Genomic DNA, 21,151 nt, shown 5'->3' with positions numbered 1-21,151 from the left:
TAAAAAAAAATTAAAAACAGAATTTAAAAACAAATTAAAACGAAAAATTAAAAAAACAAAATAAAGAAAAAAATTAAAATAACCTTTTTAATGAAAAAATTATAAATACATTGCAAAACAAATTAAAAATATTAAAACAATGTTAAATTAATAAAAAAATTTAAGACAAAAAATTATATAAAATAAATTTTTAAACTTAAAAATTTAAATATTTATATCTATAGGGTGTTTTTGTTAGAGGTTAGGTTTTCAAGATGAAATAAAACGTATATAGTTTAATGTTATGACCAAGAATTTAGCTTTATTATAAAGATAAGGGTTTGCCATTATGTTTTAAAAGTGATTTCGGGCAAGTGGCCGCCGCGGCTGGCTCGAATAAATTCCAGCCGAGAGGCCCAATTTTCGACCACTTTTTGCAGCAATTGGGGCCGTATGTCAGCAATAACGCGCCGAATATTCTCTTCCAAGACGTCAATCGTCTCGGGCTTATCTGCGTAGACAAGCGACTTCACATAGCCCCACAAGAAATAGTCCAGCGGTGTTATATCGCACGATCTTGGAGGCCACGCCACAGGTCCACGGCGCGAGATAATGCGCTCACCAAAAGTTTCCTTCAATAAATCGATTGTTGCGTTGGCTGTATGGCATGTAGCGCCGTCTTGTTGGAACCAAAGGTCATCCACATCAACATCGTCCAATTCAGGCACGAAAAAGTCATTAATCATGGCTCTATAGCGCTCTCCATTGACTGTAACATTATGGCCGGCTTCATTTTTAAAGAAATATGGACCAATGATTCCCTCTGCCCATAGAGCACACCAAACAGTGACTTTTTGAGGATGTAACGGCGTCTCAACAATGGCTTGTGGATTATGTTCACTCCAAACGCGACAATTTTGCTTATTGACATACCCATTCAACCAAAAGTGAGCTTCATCGCTGAACAAAATTTTCTTCGATGCGTCGCGCGAACCGAACCATTATTTTCGTAATAAATTTGCACGATTTGTAAATCTATTCATTATGGAATGGCAAACCAAACTGAGCATAAATCAAGTGACAGCTGTCAAAAAGACCATCCACGAAAAAATTAGTGCCAACTTGAAAACCTAACCTCTAAAAAAACACCCTTTACAAACGTAGAAATTTAGAAAAATTTCAAAAAAAATTTAAATGAAGAAAGTTTTTTAATCAAAATTTTTAAAAACTTTAAAAAGTACAAAAAAATTAACAAAATTTTAACAGCTATTTAAAAAAAAATTAAATTAAACAGAAAAATATTCCAAAAATAAAAAAAGTTATTTGCCAAAAATAAAAAAAATAAAAAATTTACAAAAAATAAAAATTGAAATTTACATTTCTCATAAATGAATAAAAAATTAAAAAATATTACAAAACTAAAAAACAATTAAAAAAAATATATTATAAAAACTTAAAAAAATAAAAAAAAAGTTTAAGAATGATAGCAAAGTTAAAAACAACTAAAAAAATTATAAAAAATTTGAACACATAGAAATTTTGAAAACTTTCAAAAAAAATTTAGAAAAATTTCAAAAAAAAAATTGAAATGAAAAAGGTTTAAGCAAAATTTTTAAAAATTTAAAAAGTACAAAAAAATTAAAAAACTTTTAAAAACTATCTCAAAAAAAAAAAGTTTTAATTAAAAAATATCCCAAAAATAAAAATAAATTTATTTGTCAAAAATAAAAAACTTAAAAAATGTACAAAAATAAAAATAAAAATTTAAATTTGTCATAAATAAAAAAAAAAATTAAAAAAATATTACGAAAATAAAAAAAAAATTAAAAAGAATGCAAACCAATTAAAAATAAAATATTATAAAAAACGTTAAAAAATTAAAAAAGTTTAAAAATAATAAAAAAGTAAAAAACAATTAAAAAAATTCAAAAAAATTTGAACACAGAAATTTAGAAAAATTTCACAAACAATTTAAAATGAAAAAAGTTTACACAAAATTTTTAAAAACTTTAAAAAGTGCAAAAAAATTTTAAAAACTATTTAAAAAAAAATTAAATTATATAGAAAAATATTCCAAAAATTAAAAAATTTACAAAAATAAAAAGAAAAATTTAAGTTTGTCATAAATAAAAAAAATTAAAAAATTAAAAAAAAAATACAAACAAATTAAAAAAAATATATAATTATTATATAAAAAACTTAAAAAGAGTTTAAGAATAATAAAAAAGTTAAAAACAATCAAAAAAATTAAAAACAATTTGAAAAAGTAAAAAACCCACCAACAAAAATGCAACAAAAAACAAGAAAAAAACATCTTCGACGGCTGCTTTTTTGAATCTTCGTATATGGTATAACCATGAATGCTCCCAACTCATCGAAAATGACAGTACTCTTCTACTAAACTGGTTTATTATAAAAAGCGATAAATAAGTTTGACAAAGACATATTTTTTGTTCGACTTTTTAGCCTCAAAAGAGCCGCAAATAAGTTTCTGAAAAGAATGTTTGTTGATCGATTTTCTAGAATCATAAAATTTTTTAGGTTCGATGTTTTACTCTCAACGAAACTGGTTTATTATACGAGTAAAGAGCGATGCATAAATTTGAGAAAGGAGTATTTTTTGTTCGATTTTTCAATCTCAAATATTAGATATTTGTTTATCGATTCTTGAGAACCATAAAATTTTTTTTTGATCGATTTTGTGATCTTAAAAGAAACTCAAATAAGTTGCTGAAAGTAGTCTTTAGTATTTTTATTTATAGCCGAATGGGTTTATGTGTGACTACCATTCGGTAGCTCACGGGTTCGACACCCATAGCTGAAACAGCGAAATTACAGAAAAGGTTTTTTCTAATGCCGTGACCGCCCTTCGGCTGGAAATGGGAAACCTTCGAGCGTACGAGTATTTTTGCATTAAAGAAACCATCTCCCCTTCGGCAGCTGCTGCATAAAGCTGTTGGTTCCCACATTTGTGAAAATATATCAAGAAACAAATGAGAGGAGAAGCTCGACCTAACACCTAACAAAGGGTAACAGTGTTGAGGTTGACTGAGATAGCAAAAGGTGTAAGCGCCAATTATATATTATATATCTATATAAGAATTTTATGTGACAATTATTATTTTGAGATTTTTCTTGAATATTTTTTTTAAATCTTTGATCAACTGAAATCGCTTGTATTTAGTCAAACTTAGTCTAAAATGTGTTTATGTACAAATACGTCACATTGAATAACTTATAATCATTACAGAACAGGAGCAAGTCTGATCTTTGCCTTTCACGTTGGATTTGCTCGGTGGTGCTGTTGACTGGCCGGTTTTTCTTGAGAGAATTGTCTTTAATACATATTTCGGCAAGAGCTTTTCATAGTTCGGAGTTGGTCTATGTTGGTCTTTCAAACGCCCTTTAATGCCTTATTAATTGAGCTTAATAAAATCTCTAAAGTTGAGTAAGATTTTTCATGTTCAAAAGATCGCCTATTGAAATTTTGGAATATTTATTATAAATAGTTTATTCACATATTCACATTGCAGATGTCTGTTTCCATTTTTACTCTTGGCTTGGAATCAAAAACGAATTTAATTTTACGCCAAGCCGATGGCCTATGCTGTTAGTGCTGCTGCCTTCTTATATTTGTATAACTTGTTATTATACAAATTTAATAATAATAATAATAATAATAATAATTTTACGCTAAAAACACCATTTCAAAATAATTCCCTAGAGCTATGCTACAATGAACAGAGATTCAGAGAAAAAAGTTCAAAATACTTTCAAATTTTATCGTCTACTTCAAATTTCTATGCATACAAATTCTTAAAGACCTTCTTCGGGTTTCTCTAAATGTGCGCTAAAACTTCTTAAATTTCTTCTGGCTGCGAATTCGGTTTGCTGAGTTGCTCCCTTACTCTACCATGTAACCGCATTTTACACACTAAATCAACGATGAATGCCTTTATGTATGCAACATGTTGCCACTTTGGTATTCACTTAGCCAAAGGATGGATATGTATGAATTTTCATTTAAGTTGTGAATTTACGTTAATGTTCGAGCACAAAGCCAACGAAAGAAACTTGTTTTATATACACCCGTACATAGCCATAAAATTATGAAGACTCCTATACAGTTGCATACAACCGCTCACTCATATCAAAGGCTAACTTACAAGGTAAACACACGGACGCTGTAGGAAGGTAGACGAGGCAAAGACAGCAGACAGGCGGGCAACGTGTGAAGAATGACAGGGCTCATCAAGCGAGATTCACAATTTTCGATAAACGAACCATTTTATGAGCGCCGTACGGCAGTAGCTGAAGCAGAGAGAGTAGTCTCACACAGTGGAAGAAACGCAGTTGCAGGTATGGAAATGCCTGGTAGTTGGCCTCAATGGTATTTTTTTTCTTTTAATTTTGAAAGTTTGCTTTAATTTTCTATTATTTACTCAAAAAAAAATATATTTTTTTCTTAATTGGAAATAATCTTTTCTCTCTCATAGCTAAAAGGAGCCTTTTCGTATACGCCGATTTACTAAGCTATTCAAAAAATATTATTCGATTAACTGATTAATTATGGCCGAAATTATCCCACTATTTTGTAATAGGTTGCTGGTTAAAAACATGAACAGTACTTGAACTTGCATGCTGGCTGGCAGGCAAGAAGCTTTTAATAAATGTTAAAAGACGAAGTAAACAGAAAAGATCACAGGAAGCCAAGGCAATGGAAAAGATGACGCGAGATGCATGCGAATCCAACGGCAAGCGATTATTCAACTTTTTATATACTCATACAGCACCCGAAAAAGCTATACTACCACACTTTTTTAATCAGTTTTTACTACTTTTCTTTTATACTTTTAATTTTCAAAAAAAAATTTCTTTTGTTTTTTTAATTTTGATGCATTTTTTTTCTTCTGTCTTTTCCTTTTTTTTTGATTAATTTTTCATAAAAACAGCAAATATCATATAAATCAGAGTTTCAACTTTGTACAAGATTTAAAAAAAATCGAAAACTTTCATCAAAACCTCAAACCTTTTCTCTAAAATTAAAAAAAAAATTGGGTACGTAGTTAATTCTCTTTTTTTTAATTTTCACATTTTTTTGGTTTTTTTTTAATTCCATGAATTTTTATTTTATTTTTTTTTTTTTTTTGTTTTTTTTTTTGTAATTTTAATTTTTTTTTTATAAAAACATAGTTCATTCTATAGTTAATATTATAAAACTCACAGTGTCAAACTTTGTACAAAATTTAAAAAAATTCGATAAATTTTCATCAGAATAAAAAAAAAATTGGATACGCAGTTTTATGCCCATTAAATTTTATTAGAGCAAAGTGCAAATTTGAATTGGCTCAAATTCTCGTTGTTTTTTGACAATTTTTTCATCAGTCGGTGCTGCGTAGTTTCTGCATATACATATGTAAGGAACAACAGTCGTTCACTTGTCAAAAGAAGAGAATAAAAATTTCCACGCTTTTATTTGGTTTAATATCTGCTATGCTGCTATTTGTATTAAATTTCACTTTTTTTCGTTTATTTTAGGGCCGATTTTAGCCTTTAACATTTCTGTGTTCAAAGTATGCAGGGAATGGGAATGATGCTCAAATCTCACCACTTTATTTAAAGTGGTGTGGTATGCCGTTTTTATGCTCTCGTTTTCTTGGTTGCTTTATCACTACAAAGGCATGCCAGTGGAAATATTTAGGCAAATATTTACCGCTCGAAGTGAAAGTTGCATAGCTAAAGGGGCATGTATGGTATGCTGGCTTAGTAGGGGAGAGTGGGGTGTAAAAAGTCGCTGAAAAGAAGGGTGGAGAAGTTATTAAATTTCAAAGCAAATTTCTGTGCAGCAACTTTTATGCTGCTGGAAGTCATTACACCAGGCTTAGGGGCATAACACAAAATAAAAATAGCTTGTGAAAGTACAAAAGTCCAAAAGAATTTAAATATTTGTTTGTGAATCTTATTTCATTTAAAAATTCACATTCTTTTAGTTTTGCTTTCAGTACTTAAAAAAAAGAGCTTTTAAGTACAGAGTAGTTGTACTTTTAATAAAATAATACGCAAGCGCACTCACGCCCACGCATAATACACAAAAAAATATTAATACAAGAAACATCGCACCTTAAAGGCACTAAGTATGCCTGGATTTAACCTACAAAGACAAAAGGGACGAAGAAAATAAAATTTTCGAAATTATTTTTTGGAATACAAGTTCAGGGAATATTTTCAAAGTTGTAATTGGAGAAAAAAAACGGCAACCAGGATGCCAACTAATATGAAAAAAAAACAGATTTCAAAATTTCAATTTCAACGAACCCATTTCTTTAATTGTGACAGAAATCAGAATCATAAAGATAGTCTAAGGCAAAATCCTCATAACTACAGTGCTCTTCAAAAATAAACGCATTTACGGTAAAGTCTACTCCAACAAGAACAATATGGAATATGAATACGTGTGAAATTAGAAGAAGAAGAACGTGTTACGCCAAATGGCGTTCCTTTTACCTATAATCAGGGGCAACAAATCAACAGGTGCGCTGGTGTCAGGGCCTCTCCATCATTGGGGACCCACCGCAGAAAAACTGCAAACGCTACTCGCCGAGGTCGAGGCGATACTCAACTCACGACAACTAGTTTCACTGAGCCAGCACAAAAATAAACCAAACAACTGATTTGAGACTTGGTAGTAGAAAGAGAATTAGTATGGAAAACTTTGATTTTGGGAAAATAGAATTTCTAATGCTTCATCCGAGCACAACATGGAAAGTTGGTCTACTCAGGCTCTTTTAAGAATGATGAATTATGAATTTGTAAATTACGAATGCTTTCGGGGAAAACAGTTAATTTCTAGAATATTTTTTTTTCCTTCTAAAGTATTATTATATTTTGTAAATGTATAGATATTTTGATTAACTAACGAAATTAAATAAATTTAATTTTTAAGATAAGTGGCAACCTTCTTCTAAAATCCATATGCCTAGACTAAAAGTGTTCTGCTTCATTGACTAACCTATTACTACATTTTAATAAAATACCTAATTAAATAATTTAACTTTTTTAAAAAGGTGGCAACCTTATTTTAAAATACATATACCTGGAATAAAGTGTTCTGCTTCATTGAGATTCCTATTATTAAATATTAATAAAATACCATACTAAATAATTTAGTTTTTTTATTAACAGGTGGCAACTTTATCTTGTAATACGTATGTCTCGAGCCAAGTGTTCTGTCTCATTGACATCTATATTGTTATATTTTAGTAAAATTACTTAATTAAAGATTTTAAATTTTTTCCTTATTTAAAAAAACATTTTTTTTATTCATGTTCACTCCACTCGGTAGCATATGGCCTCGACAAGACTCAGTCTTGGGTTGGTTTCGTTCTTTTTCTTTCTGGCAGGGTAGGTGATTAGCCTGCCGCTACCAGGCGGCCTAAATTTTAATATAATATTTTTCTCAAATTACTTAATTAAATAATATTAAAAATTTAGACAGATGGTAACCTTATTTTAAAACTCATAATTTTTCTGTTTTATTAATATCCATACTTTTACATTTTAATAAAATTACTTAGCTAAATAATTAAAGAAGTTTAGTCAGGTGGCAGCCTTATTTTAAAATACATACGTGGAATAACTATTCCTTAAATACATTTCATTTGATACCCATATTATTAATTTTTAGTAGAATTATTAATTAAAGATTTTAACTTTTTTATATAGGTGGCAACCTTACTTTAAAATACACATATCTGGCATAAAATATTCTGTTTCATTGATATCCATTTGGTTTTATTTTAATAAACTTACTTAATTATATTATTAAATTTTTTAGATAGGTGGCAACCTTATTTTAAAATATAAAAGTTTATGCCTGGCATAGTGTATTAAATACCTTTTTGGTACCTTGCATATTATTATATTTTGATAAACTTAATTATAATGCTTTAATTTTTAGGATAGGTGGCAACCTTATTAAAAAAAAAATTTTAGTGTTAAGTTTTATTACCTTTCATTTAATACCCATAATATGGTTCTAAACCAAAAATTTCATGAATATTTTTCCAGCCATTTAGACTACTTCGAGTTCAACTTAACTTCATATGCACCTAAGAATTATTTTATTTCAGCATTGCTCCTCTAAAGTCGGGAAGAAAAAGTGTACTAATCTTGAAAATGTTTCTGGAACTCTTTAAATATAGGAACTATCAACATAATGAGCAGAATAAGTAGTGAAACCCGTCGTATGGCTAAAATTCATATGAGCATAACTCAAGCGGATCGAATATTTATTTCGAGAAGTTTTTATTTCTAAATGTCACACTCGTCACTTTGGAATGTCGTCACAAATTTTGACACAAATTTACTTAATTTTTTGTCAAATTTTATAAAAATGATTCTACCTTTCCAACCGGAATCACTTCTGCAATTCCAGTAATTTCTTAAAAAATATTTAGCACTACAATTTCGTAGCATCGGTATGATGAATCAGCGTATGTCGACAAGTTATTCAACTAAGTAAATATTTAAATGTCAACTTTGTATGACTAACAAGTCAGCGGAGGGTGTCAGCGGAGGGTGTCAGCTGGCGTGCACCGTTCAAAGCATAAGAGCATACAAGAACTTCACCACTTGCAGTCACGAACAATGCAACAGTTCAATGAAGCAACACTAAGTGCAGACTTAAGTTATACCGACACCGATAAACTGGCAAATCTATTTATTCATAAGACTAGAAGAGATCAGTGTGCTTGTCTTTCAAGACTTTAAGCAAACGCGCGAAACGAAAATGCATAGACAAAGACAATGCGCTGAAGTGCAGACTGCTTAAATCTTGGCTACATTTGACAGCTCGCTTCAGTGACAGCGGAACGAAAGATGAAAAATGCAGTGACAGCAATTGAAGTGTCAGACGACGAAGCAGACGAGTGCGAAAGCGACGACATGGAGTGAACGGTAAGCTAACGAGAAAGTCAAGACAATCAGTCAGGCAGCCAGCCAGCCAGCTAAGGCAGTAAGGAGTGACTGCTATTGGCTGCTTCACAAAATGATATTCTGTCGTATGACAAACAGGCAGCTTGATTGGCTTTGCTGAGAGACATTTGCCAGACACAGACACTTTAAAGCGGCAGCACCAAAAGTTTCTGCTCAAATATGCAAAGACAGTTCCCGGCTGCACAACAACCAACGACTCCTCCACTCACTTTACATCTAGCAAAGTGTCTGTCAGTTGCTTCGTCTAACCGGCATGTCTGTCAATGTCGGTAACGTAAACGCTTGTATACAAGCGGTATAAAAATAAAAATTAAAACTCACACTTTTCCAAGGCTGAGGTAAACCAATTGAAGTTCAAGAAATTTTTCTATAAACTATCAAAGGAGCACAAATACGTGCATACATACATAAGGACATGTATAATATTATATTAATAGGACTACGAAAGAGCATAGCAAATGTTTTGCACTTGAAATGCTAAACTTTAAAATCTTATCTCTGCCTTTGGTCAATGTCACCCGGCAAGATTTGCTTTTAAGTGAAGGCTGAATGCAGAAACTTGAGTAAAAGTTAATTTATAGCAGGAAGCGCGCAAAGGAAATTGAGTTTGTGAGCGTTGCTCGCAACAGGACAAGTACGAGTTTTCTTTAATCTCATCCACTGTTTCAACCCACGTTTTGCTTATGTTGGGTGCATTAAATGAACAACGACAACTGCAAGAGAGAATAGGAAATAATGCAGAAACAGCGAGAGAAGTTGAAGAATAAGTCGGTTTGAAGTTGTTGATTATTGCATAGTTGTAGGCGCAAAGTCGTATTATTTTGTGAACAATGTGGTTTATTGTTAAGCAGAAATAATTTACAATGTTACAAGTGAGCTGGAGTGTGATTACCTTGAGGTTGGTCGCAGATTCGTTACCCACTGCTGTTATGAAACATAAAAAAAAATTAATTTTGTTTTAAATAGCCGTCGCAACCCCAATAGACAGTGCAAACCCACTTTTGCTTTCAAAAAATGTTGTCACATACCAGTAAATGCCATTTAGAAGCAGCAGAAAACTATAGAGCCCTTTGCTGTGTAAGGAAAACACAAGCGGCGGACCGCGTAAAGTTCAAAATAAAGATTTCCATCACTCAAAATCATTTTTTTTTATTTTGTGAAAGGTATTCAAAAAGCCAATTGGATGACTAATTCTGCGTCATCTTGAATAGTTATATAAATAGATACGTGACAGACTACTGACAAAATAAAGAATCTTGATATTTTAACCAACTTCTTTTTTTTCTTCATAATTTGTTTTTGGGATTTCATAATATTTTATAAAAATGTAGCTCATATCACAACAAATACTATATAAATCAGAGTTTAAAACCTTATATAAAATTTACACAAATTTCAAAAAAAAGTTTTACTACAATTAAAAAAAAAAAATTTTCTATATAACTTCCGGGTATGCAAACATTTTTTTAAAAAAGACTTCTGAATATGCAATTTTATAAGCCCACTCAGTTTTAGGTAAATAAAATGAGAGGGGTGAAGCTGCTCAAAATTCACGTTGATTTTTTACAGTTTTTTTGCATAAATATTTTTCCATATAAAAAAATTCCGAACATCGACATAAATACATAGAAAAAAATTTACACAAACTTTCAAAACTAAGAAAAAATGTATTTCCTTAAATGAGGACCCAAAAGCAAAAAGTTTTATAAATGTGAAAATATTTATGTATAAAAAATAAAAAATAAGCTCAAGTCCAGCGCTTGTAAGCACATAAACGTTTTTGCTATAAAGGAAGAATTCATACAATAATAAAATAAACACTATTAGCATAAGACATTTGGCACATAATTTACATAAATTAAAACCAAATAAACACAGCGAAATGGAATGCGTAATAACGCTGCACAATAAAAACAGAAAAACCGAAACCCAAAACCTTTGCATACTTTAAGAACTTGCTTTGATTAAATACTTTTTAATTGCACAGCAGTAAAAATATTCCAAAATCTGTTGCACACCCACAGACAAAAGAAAAGATATAAGATAAAATAACATTTATTTAGCGGGTGCTGGTGGAAAATTTAATTACTCTTTATGTTCATCTTAATTTGTTTAATGCATTTTCCAAAGTGACAGTTTTCATTACCACACTTGAAAGGCGTAAATTCCAATTTTGGATTGCTTTCACATTTTTAAGGCGTCACTGGGCCATCAAACTCCTTAAAACTTCGCTCCGAGCCAGTAGTAGTTGATATTAATGTAGTAACACAGCATACTCCAAGGCGTTAATACCACCAAAACCAAAAACACTTCGCAAACTTATAGAGACGACAGCATAAAACATACGAGCATATTCAAGAAAGTGATATTTTACTGTAAGGACGAATTCAAGTAAATTGTAAATATTTGTTGCATACTTAAAGGCGGAAAGAGGGAAAACTTTTGAAAATTCTTAAACTTTACTTTAAATGATAACAGCCTGAACATGCGCGCCCAAATTTAGAATGCTGGAATGCATTTTTTAACATATAAAATTATTTTCAAACATACTTTAAGGCGTAGTGTTCATCTTGTCTAGTTATACAACTTAGCTAAGTTTAAATATCAATACAATTTTAGTTCAAGATCAATTTTCAAATATTATATAAAAACATTGCATATTTAAGGGCGCTACTGCTTGATAAATATAAAAACTTTGTAGTATGATTAATTTTATTGACAAAAAACTTGCAGTGAATAGTCTTCTTGGTAAACGTTCATCGCCAACGCATATTTTGCTCAATTAACTGAAGCATACCTCAAGGCGCATGTGTATCGGGAACACTCTGCAAGCTGCTTTATGTTTGCAGAACAGCTAATTATAACAAAAACATACATATATACAAGCAAAAAGTTAACACGAACATCAGTTTAATTCGTAAAGAAATACATAATTTTAGGCGCAAACTACCATAATCGGAGTTTTTTAAACTAGCCCCATAATTAATTTTGCTCCCATTGAAAACTAAGCTCATTTATAGCACTTGAGTGAAATATTTGCTAATACACAACAGCAGGTATTGCATACTTTAAGGTGCACAAATTAATTAAACCGCATCTGAGGTCGTAATTGGATAAGACACCAATTCATATACCACAACAATTTTTAATATGCTTCTGCATTACGAAAATTTACCGCACCTTCAGCCAAGCAATTGCGGCATACCTCAAGGCGCACAATTAATATACATGAAACATGTACCGTTACATAAAGATCAGTATTTAAACTAGTAAAATTCAATTAGTAACACCAGACAGCTGTAAACCACCACCTACGCCAGCCAGCTGTGAACAATAGAAAAATGATGGTGGACTCAATGATAGTAGCCGAGCGCCATAACTTGTCATTATAATGCTGCCGCTACCCTGGCACTAAGCTAATATCCTTTAACCTAACCGCCGAATGTCTACTACACTAAGCTGACCAACGCTTTATGCTGCCGCCAAACAACAATTACGCCCGCTCGCACCAATTAAATCGTTGAATTTATTAGCCACAGGGCACTAGCCGCAAGGACCTATATGCATGTGCGTACGTATGTGTCTATGTAGTGGCGCTTTGTGTCCAAATGGTCCACGAAACACAATGATCACACACAATCAAAGGTTTTTTAGGCGGGATTGCGGCAAGCGGATGTGGTGTCCGACAGAACAAAAGCGCAATCTGCTGTTTTGTGTTAAATAAATAAATACGAAGAACGTACAAAAAATTCGAAACATAAATTTATAGTAGCATTTTAGGGTTGCAAGCAAGCATTAGTACACATAAAAAAGGGGAAAAGCTGCGCTGCATAGTGTTAAGTAAAAATTATGGCGGTGAACAAAAGGAAGTCGTGGCGCAAAAAAATAGTACTAGCACGAACGTGACAAGTACGCACACACGCACGCCCACAGGGAGGCAGACAGACAGCGAGACATACGATGAATGTAACAAATACATCAAACGTGAAGGTGCGGGGAACAATAAATAAGCGAATACCTGTTTTCGGGTTTATAAGAGCAACTCAAAAAAAAAATATAAACAAAAATAAACAAACAAATAAAATAAAGCAGGAGATCAAATAACGTTTCTGTTTTCTTTTAATTTCCTTAATGGATTGATGAGGGTGAGTTGGTGGTGGGCAAGCGATGAGCGGAATAGGACAAAATAAATGTTTGTTACAAAAATTCCATTACCGAACGGTCTAACAAATATTTGGTTAGGAAAAAATTCTAGCGGCATTTAAAGGACAAAGCAAATGTGGTGCAGAATGAAAGTCAGCAGAGGCAAGAAATGGCTACTTTACGCCAAAAGTTTAGGAGAATTTAAAGTTTTGTTAGCGGCGCACAAACTGTAAGCTGAGGACAATCAGGCTGCTGCTTTCAACTTTTTGAAAACTGTTTCTTAAAACTCAGTCTAAAATATTTGCCATGAATTTCGGGCATCAGAAAGAAAGCACAAAACCGAGTAACTGAAATTCACGTACCAAATCCTACTGGGTCATGATAGAACTACAATTGGGACTGCAAAAAACTCTGGAGAGTTTACTAACTGGGTCTCGTATCTGCATTCTAAGACAGAAGCAGTCATTGAGCTTCCCACATTTAGAAGTAATTTGCGAGCTCTTGTTGCCAAAGAAATAAAAACGCCCTGAGAACTGTGCGGGAAAAAGGGCTGCTTTGGGATGTGAAAAACATTTCATGTGACACTGTGGCTTAGTATAAAAAACACCCAAGTAAAGTTTTATAAAAATTAAAAACAAAACTCATGATACACTTTCTGTATCACATCCAAGCGGCAATTAGAGCTTCTAGACTCGGTGATGGTGCGCTTGAAACTGGTCGGGGAATATTTGGGTTCTCTTTCAACCACATTGACTTTCTTTGAAATTAGGATCATGTGGGGTCTTGATTACAGGAGCATCGCGAGCGGACAAGCTAGTTTGATAGGGGACTCGTGAGGTAGTTTATTTGTGAAATGAGAGGACTGCAATTCTCTTGATTGCCGGTGGTCTGCTCTTGGAAAAGTGAGATTCGTGGCAATCCATCAAGCGCTGGGCAAGTATACAAATGTGTATGATAGGATCACCGCGTGTGGATGGGAGGCGTTCGAGATAGCTTCTAAGGTTAACAAAGCCACGGTTCTTGAATTTTATGGGTTTCCTTAGCGGACATTGTCCGCGAGGTATGTATGTCGTGAGACTAGGCATTACTTCGGGTTCTTTAATCATTGAACACCTTTGCCTCAGCAGAGATACCTCCATGGTAACACAATGGACATCCAGGGGTAAGAAGTGCCCACTTAGTAAATATTTCTTATCACTAGCCCACTTAGAGCTAGTCTACGCCCTTACAGACAGTGGTAACCGCCGCATTCTAACTTAAAGAATGTTAAGTTGTCCCGTAGCTGTCCTACTCTTGCAAGGCTGGGGTTTAGGCACCTTTGCGCTCATTTCTTTACTATGACTGATGACACAAAAAACCTAGATAATTAATACAACCGTGATAAGGGTCATTCGTTCGGTATTCTTTGCCTAATTTTTCATTACCTTAAATCGAGGTTCACCCTTTTGTTCCTGTTCTGGCAAATTGTGAAGGTAATCGGCTCCATAACAACAGAAATTGCCACTATAACTGATTAACTGTTCATATTTGTTTTCCTTTGAGTTTTTGCGTAACTCTTGCCAAAACATTTTCAATAGGGTTGGCATCAGAAGGCCAATCCAACACTTCAATCCCATTTTACCGGTTTAACTCTACACATACTTCGTTGTCTTCTTGTAAAATCCAAGCTTGGTAATTCGATAAGCAATTCGTATAACCTAACCACACACCCAACCTATACCTCAAATAACTACAAGCTCTGCTGGGATTATTTTCAGCGCAAGTTAATGTAATACCCGTATATCTTAAAAAGATTCTCGCAAACTTCTGTCAAATACCAAGAAAACCGAAATCATGCATTGACCACATCAGGTTGGCCTTAAAATTTCAAAATATTTTACGTACAGCGACACAAGAATTCTCAAAAGAAACTCTTTTACCAACTCAACTCACACCAAAAGTTTCCTCTACTCATGATAGAAAATTTTCACAAGCGCTCGCCTTGCTATTTATTTCCCTCAAACCAAAATCACTGCCATTAACTATTTAACGCTTTGCAGCGAGACAAGACTAGGGAAGAACAAATTAATTATAATAAAATAAAAGAAACCCACTAACTCAACACAGGAAATCGTAAAAATAGAACAAAAGCGCAATACAGCGGATATGGGCAGGAAAAGTAACGGAAGGAAGTATGATGGGCAGCCCCGCCGACCGGCGGAACAATGAAAGACGGAAGGAAGACAGTCAGGAAAGGCCAGCGCGATAAGACAAGCGCAAAACAATGGAAAAGAGAGATAGAAAGAAGGAAGACCGAAAGAAGAAAGTAATGAGCGCGTTGAAACCAAAAGCGGAAATATTTGACTACATGAAACTAAATCAATTTGCCGCTTAGGTTAGTTAAGTGTATAAAATTGAGTCGATGTGCTTTAGCATTTTATTCAAACAACGACGGAGCAACAACGAACGATGGACGCTCCATTTTATGTATGCACACAAAAAAGGTACATAAATTACCAACCTGCACGCGATATCAAAATGTACTATGAACATTAAAAGGCAATTTGAAACCAGGAGAGCGAGCAGGACTACCTGGCCAGACAAGCACATCACACCAGACAAACACAGGTGTTCCGGCAGCTGTGTGGGGCGAATACGGGAGGCATTATGCTTAGACAATTTATAAGGTGCGCTTTTGCTGCCATCATAAATGCATTTACAAATACACACACACAGACGGGCACACATACTAATTGAGGTACTATTGAATGCCCAGTTTATTACACTTAATTTCGCCGGAGGCTAGTTAATCACCCCAAAGCGACTCGGAGAACATCCAAACTGAATAGAGAGCGACTAGTAAATAGTTGAGGTCAAGGCAAAGGGCGCGGAGGACACCTAAGGTAGACAAAAACATATTTTCATTTTTTGACCATTTTCTCCGGAGTAAATATTTTTTATCACTACATTTGCCCGCCCTTCGTGTGATGCGGTTTGCAGTGAGCCCATGAACTCTCTGCTACTGTCATGCTGTGTGTAGTGTAACGCCTTTCACTCTGGGGCTTCATTACATTACAAAAATAAAAAAAAATAATGCAAAAAATTAGATGCGGTCGTGCTGTGGGCGCGCATGAAAGAGAAAACAGCAGTGGCCAACGGCGCAAATACTAGGCCTCTGCTGACCAATACCATGGACAAGGTGGGACAACAGCTACGACACTACACAGGATAGGTAGTAAAAATGGGGAAAGAAAAAAGCTTATGGCACAGCTATTTCGATAGACAGAGCTCAATTTGCATGTACACCTACGTTCAAAATAATAGTAGCGCGACGGGTTACTACGTTTTAACTTTTTTGTCGCTTTTAGTTTTCTTCTATGTTTTTATAAAAATATAGTTTGCACTGCAACAAAAAGCTCAAAACGTTGCACAAAGCGCTAATATGCATACAAATCGATCGAAGCGTCGCAGACACACGGTCGTTTTCACTGGTTTGCTGTACTTATTTCAATGTAACTCAAGAAATTAAAGAAATCCCGTTGTTAAACTTTCATGGATCAAAAAATAAGAAAAAATCTGAGTGGACGTTATTCACAAATCCCAAAAAAATGTTTCCTTGAAAAAAAAAAAATATTAAAAAAATAAAAAAATTCTTCCCCGAAAATAAAAAAAATAATAAAAAAATTGTTCCCCACAAATAGAAAGAAATAAAAAATATTTTTCCCCGAAAACAAAAACGAAAACAAATAAAAATAATTTTTCCCCTAGAATACAAAAAAGTAAAAAAAGTTCCCTGAAAAAAAAAAAGTTTCGAAGCAAAACTAAAAATTTGGAACATATAATATACAAAATAATAATGTAAAAACAAAAAAATAAAAAAATTAGCAAATAAATAAAAATGTCTTCCAAAAACTATAAAACAGTTTTGCAAAAAAATCTAAGTGGCGGGTGGTTTTTCACAAATGGTAAAAAAATAGTTTTGAACAAAAAAAAAAAGAATTACAGCAACACATAAAAATGCTTCCCAAATAATAAAAAAATTGTTTTCCGATTTTTGTTTTTTCACAAAAATTTCGAACAAATTTCTGCAACAATTAAAAATGTTTTCCAAAAAAAAAAAACAAAAAAAAAAATTTACCAAAAAAACTATAAAGCACTTTTTCAAAAAAAATTTATAAAAATGTTAAAAAAAACTCAATATATTGAGAAGTTTCAAAAAAATTTTTAAAAAACTCTATCAACATCTCTCAACGTTAAACCTTTCATTCAGCAGTAAATAAATCTTAAAATTATCGATTTTGTTGTTTAATGTTTTCGGTTTACTTCTTCTACAATTTGTACCTACTTTAAGATCTTAAGGGAGGGGTCTAGGGTTTGAGCATTTTTTTTAATAAATTTTTGAGACTTTGCTTTAGAGATATGAATAGTGAAAATGTATTTAAACTTTTTGTACATTATAAAGCATCATTTCAACAATATTGTACTAAATTTTTTTAAGAAAATATCGGGAAATAAGCCGGTGAGGTAACTTTTCCGAAAACGCCTTTTCCAAAAGGCGATTTGCGGTGACTATCGTATCTAGTTGTAGAATCACCTGAAATAAAAAAAAACAGAATTATTTGGTTAAATTATCACCAAAACCTCCCCCCCACGGGCTCCGATTTTTTTTTTTTTTCATTTTTACGTTGCCAGCGCGTTTTTGAAGCAAAAAGTGGGATTTTCACTGATTTTTTCGCTGTATAAGTGGAAACCGCCCTTAATGTAAAACAAAAAAGTGAAAAATCTCTCCGTGGGGGGAGGTATTTTATATATAGAAGCTGTATACCAAATTTGAAAAGGATCGGTTAAATATTGTTGAAGTTCTAATAGTCACGGACTTTGAAAAAGTGGTTTCGAGAAAAACGCGTTTGAAAAACACGCTCCGCTCGCAGCTGTCGCAGAGGAGTGGGGACAAAAACGTCTATAACTCCAAAAGGTTTACTCCGATTGAGCTGAAATTTTGGGACAATATTTTTGAGATGATTTACTATAAGAAAAAGCTATTTCCAAAAAATCGATTTTTTGAAAGTCAAACCCTAGACCCCTCCCTTAATGCATCCATTATCTTATTCGACAGCCATGAAATTTGTTGCATAGTTTTAGGGTACACAGTTCTTACTATACAAGTGTAAGCTCAGAAGATTGCATTGAGAAGGCTTTTAGTGGACTTATATTTCATTTTTCTGGAATTCCTATACAAATATTATTCAGAATCAATATCAGATAAATTTTATTTGAATTTGGTTTGCAACCACAGCCGGTACTAACAGTTTGGAAGTTAAGCTTTCATGGGGAAAGTGAAAGTTTTTGCAAAATGTAGCTCGGAAGCGCTATACATATTTGAACTAGCCACTACCAGGGCGCGGCATTTTGCATTACCACTAAATTGCATAACCACTAATTTTTTATTGGTAGTTAAAATAGGGCTTTGATTATCACAAAATCTTCAGTTTTTCAGTGTTTTAACCATCCGCACTATGCCCTAGTCACTACACTGTTGTAGGCTTTTACATAAAAAGCTGCAATCTTTAACCGGGAAAGCTTGATATTAAGCCAGAAAATATTTTAAATGACTCAATTAAATCGTATACAAGGTGGCGCAATATTAATCACCCTTTCGGAAAATGTATCATTCAATTAAATTCGACACTGTGAATTAAACAGCCGAAGTACACATAGAGACATGGAATGGAATGCGTAAAGGTCCACGTAAAGATGTCTATGTTGGAATCTCCGTGAGTTAACATCAAATTATAGAAAAAGCTTTTCCTAATAACGGTCGCCCCTCGGCAGGCAATGGCAAACCTCTGAGTGTTTTTCTGCTATGAAAGAGCTCCTCATAAAAACCATTTGCAGTTCGAAGTCGGCTGTAAACTGTAGGTCTCTCCATTTGTAGCACAACATCAAGACGCACATCATAAATAGCAGCAGGAGCTCGGCCAAACACCTAACAGAAGTGTACACGCCAATTATTATTTCTTTTTTGTATCACTCAAGATATGTTTTTTTTATATTTCATAAAACAAAAGTTATTCAGAAACAAACTTGGATGATTAATTTTGCGCCACCTTGTACATACATGAGAAAAGTGAGAAAATGCGCTGTTTTAAAAAAATATTTTCATATATTTTTAAAGTAAAAAAATTAAAATAAACTTAAATCGTAAATAAAATTTAAAAAATCTTACAGCAGCATTTCCATAGTCCACGCCAAGAGCAGAGCTGGTAGAACTTACCTAAAAATAAACAAGAAGAAAAAAAGGATGGTAAAAATTTGTTGGCAAGTCTTCTTACATAAAAGAGTAGCAGAAATTTGAAATGTGGAGATATGCTTTAAGATAACGGTATATAATACTAAATATTACACTTCATTAAATCGTTTATTGTAAAATATGCTGCTATGCATGCGATAAGTGCACCTCATGCGAGAGACGAACTTTAGAGCAGCAGAGCAAGGACGAATTCTCGCACACTAGGTAACTCAATTTGGCAGCAGCAGAAACGTGACAGGAAGGAAGGAGGAAAATAAAAGGTAGCAAAAGCCTGCGATTATGCAAATTGGATTTACTTTATTTGAAGCCTACTTAAAAATCCATTAAAAATTTGCATAAATCTAAGAATAAGCAAAATAAAAAAAAATTAAAAAACACAAATAAGAAAACGCACACGAAGTACGAATAATGTGTGTGTAGAACACAAAACCCAATCATGTGTAGTCACATGCATTTATGTAAATATTCGAAGTTTTATGAGAGATTTCGCTAGCTGGTTTACATAATCAATGAAGTGTGTGATGAAATGGAGATAAATGAAAGCGAAAAGTCGGAGGAAATGGCGAAGAAAAATGGTACAGGAATTTAGTTTGGAGTAAAATAGGCGCTAGCAGACAGGAAGATAAGAAAGCTGCTCAATGAAGACAAAGGAAATGTGTGAAAACATTCAAAACAAAAAAAAAAAAAAAAACAAAATTAGAAATAAAAATGTGCGAAAACCTACGAAGGAATGATGAAATGAAAAAATTTACAAAAGCTGTTTTTAATTTACATCAAATCAATTTTCATAAAGTGGCATGTGTGACACAAATGCATGAACGCTGTCTGCAATAACAAAGGGAAATACGATATGTGTGCGTGGGAAGACCCCACCAAAAGCATACCACCATAACGATACGCTGCCAGAAGAACGTGCCGACTGACGCCTGAGGCAACATGGCAGCCAGCTAGCGAATGAGCGTCAAGGCGGCAAATACAATAATGCCAAAATGATACTTGAGCAACACACACATACACTGATGGCGGAATACTCGCACACGTGCGAAACGTACCAATATGCATACACGCATACAAGTATAGGAAAGTGACATGCATGTGCAAGTATGGGTGCCAACGGAAGGGTGTTAAAATTGATGCCTGCAACGAAATGTTGTTCACGCTTTTCCGCTTGCCAACGTCAACCCTCGTCTTGCGTGTTGCTTTCTTCTACGAGTTTGTCCGCAAAACGCACACGCCGGATAGACAAGTATCCTACAGCGATATTTGCCGACTTTTAGGCGCACCACCAAATACAAACACTGCTAGTAAAACTCATATTCAAATCTATCGATTTGGCGCTGCTGTTGCGATTTGTACACATATTGTTATTGATATTGCAAAGGCGTAAGGAGGGGTGATTGAATGGGCGCAAAAAAATTACAAGCAACGAGAAGACGACAATCAGGTATAGGCAAGTGAATGTTGTGAGACTCACACACACACACAAACACATGTCAATGTATGCAAATGGAAGTATATTTAGAAGGCAGTCAGGCAACCGTATCGATGTCAATTTTATTTTTTTATTAAATTTGTTGACGCCAATGTAGCTGAACGATTTTCCAAGAACTCACACACACACGCGAAGGTCTTTGATCCGTCATGCGATATCCAAATGCAGCCGACGAAATGTGTGAAAAATTTAGAAATGAAATAAATGAAAGAAATTCAAGTGGAAAAAGTGCAAAAAAATATGCAATAGGTTTC

General features: G+C 33.5%; 1 protein-coding gene across 1 annotated transcript in view; it reads right to left on the bottom strand.

Annotated features, from left to right (window-relative positions):
- Positions 1-20,765, bottom strand: part of LOC129246779 (maternal protein pumilio-like) — a 199,449-nt gene extending 178,684 nt beyond the window's left edge. The window contains exons 1-2 of the mRNA XM_054885436.1: positions 20,703-20,765; positions 19,322-19,369 (exon numbers count right to left, since the gene is read on the bottom strand). Of these exons, the coding sequence (XP_054741411.1) occupies positions 19,322-19,369; positions 20,703-20,765 (111 nt within the window). The remainder of the gene's footprint in view (positions 1-19,321; positions 19,370-20,702) is intronic.
- Between the last annotated feature and the right edge of the window lie 386 nt (positions 20,766-21,151).

Source organism: Anastrepha obliqua, chromosome 1, assembly GCF_027943255.1.
Source record: "Anastrepha obliqua isolate idAnaObli1 chromosome 1, idAnaObli1_1.0, whole genome shotgun sequence".
NCBI classification, from domain to species: Eukaryota; Metazoa; Arthropoda; class Insecta; order Diptera; family Tephritidae; genus Anastrepha; species Anastrepha obliqua.
This window is presented reverse-complemented; position numbering and strand designations above follow the sequence as displayed.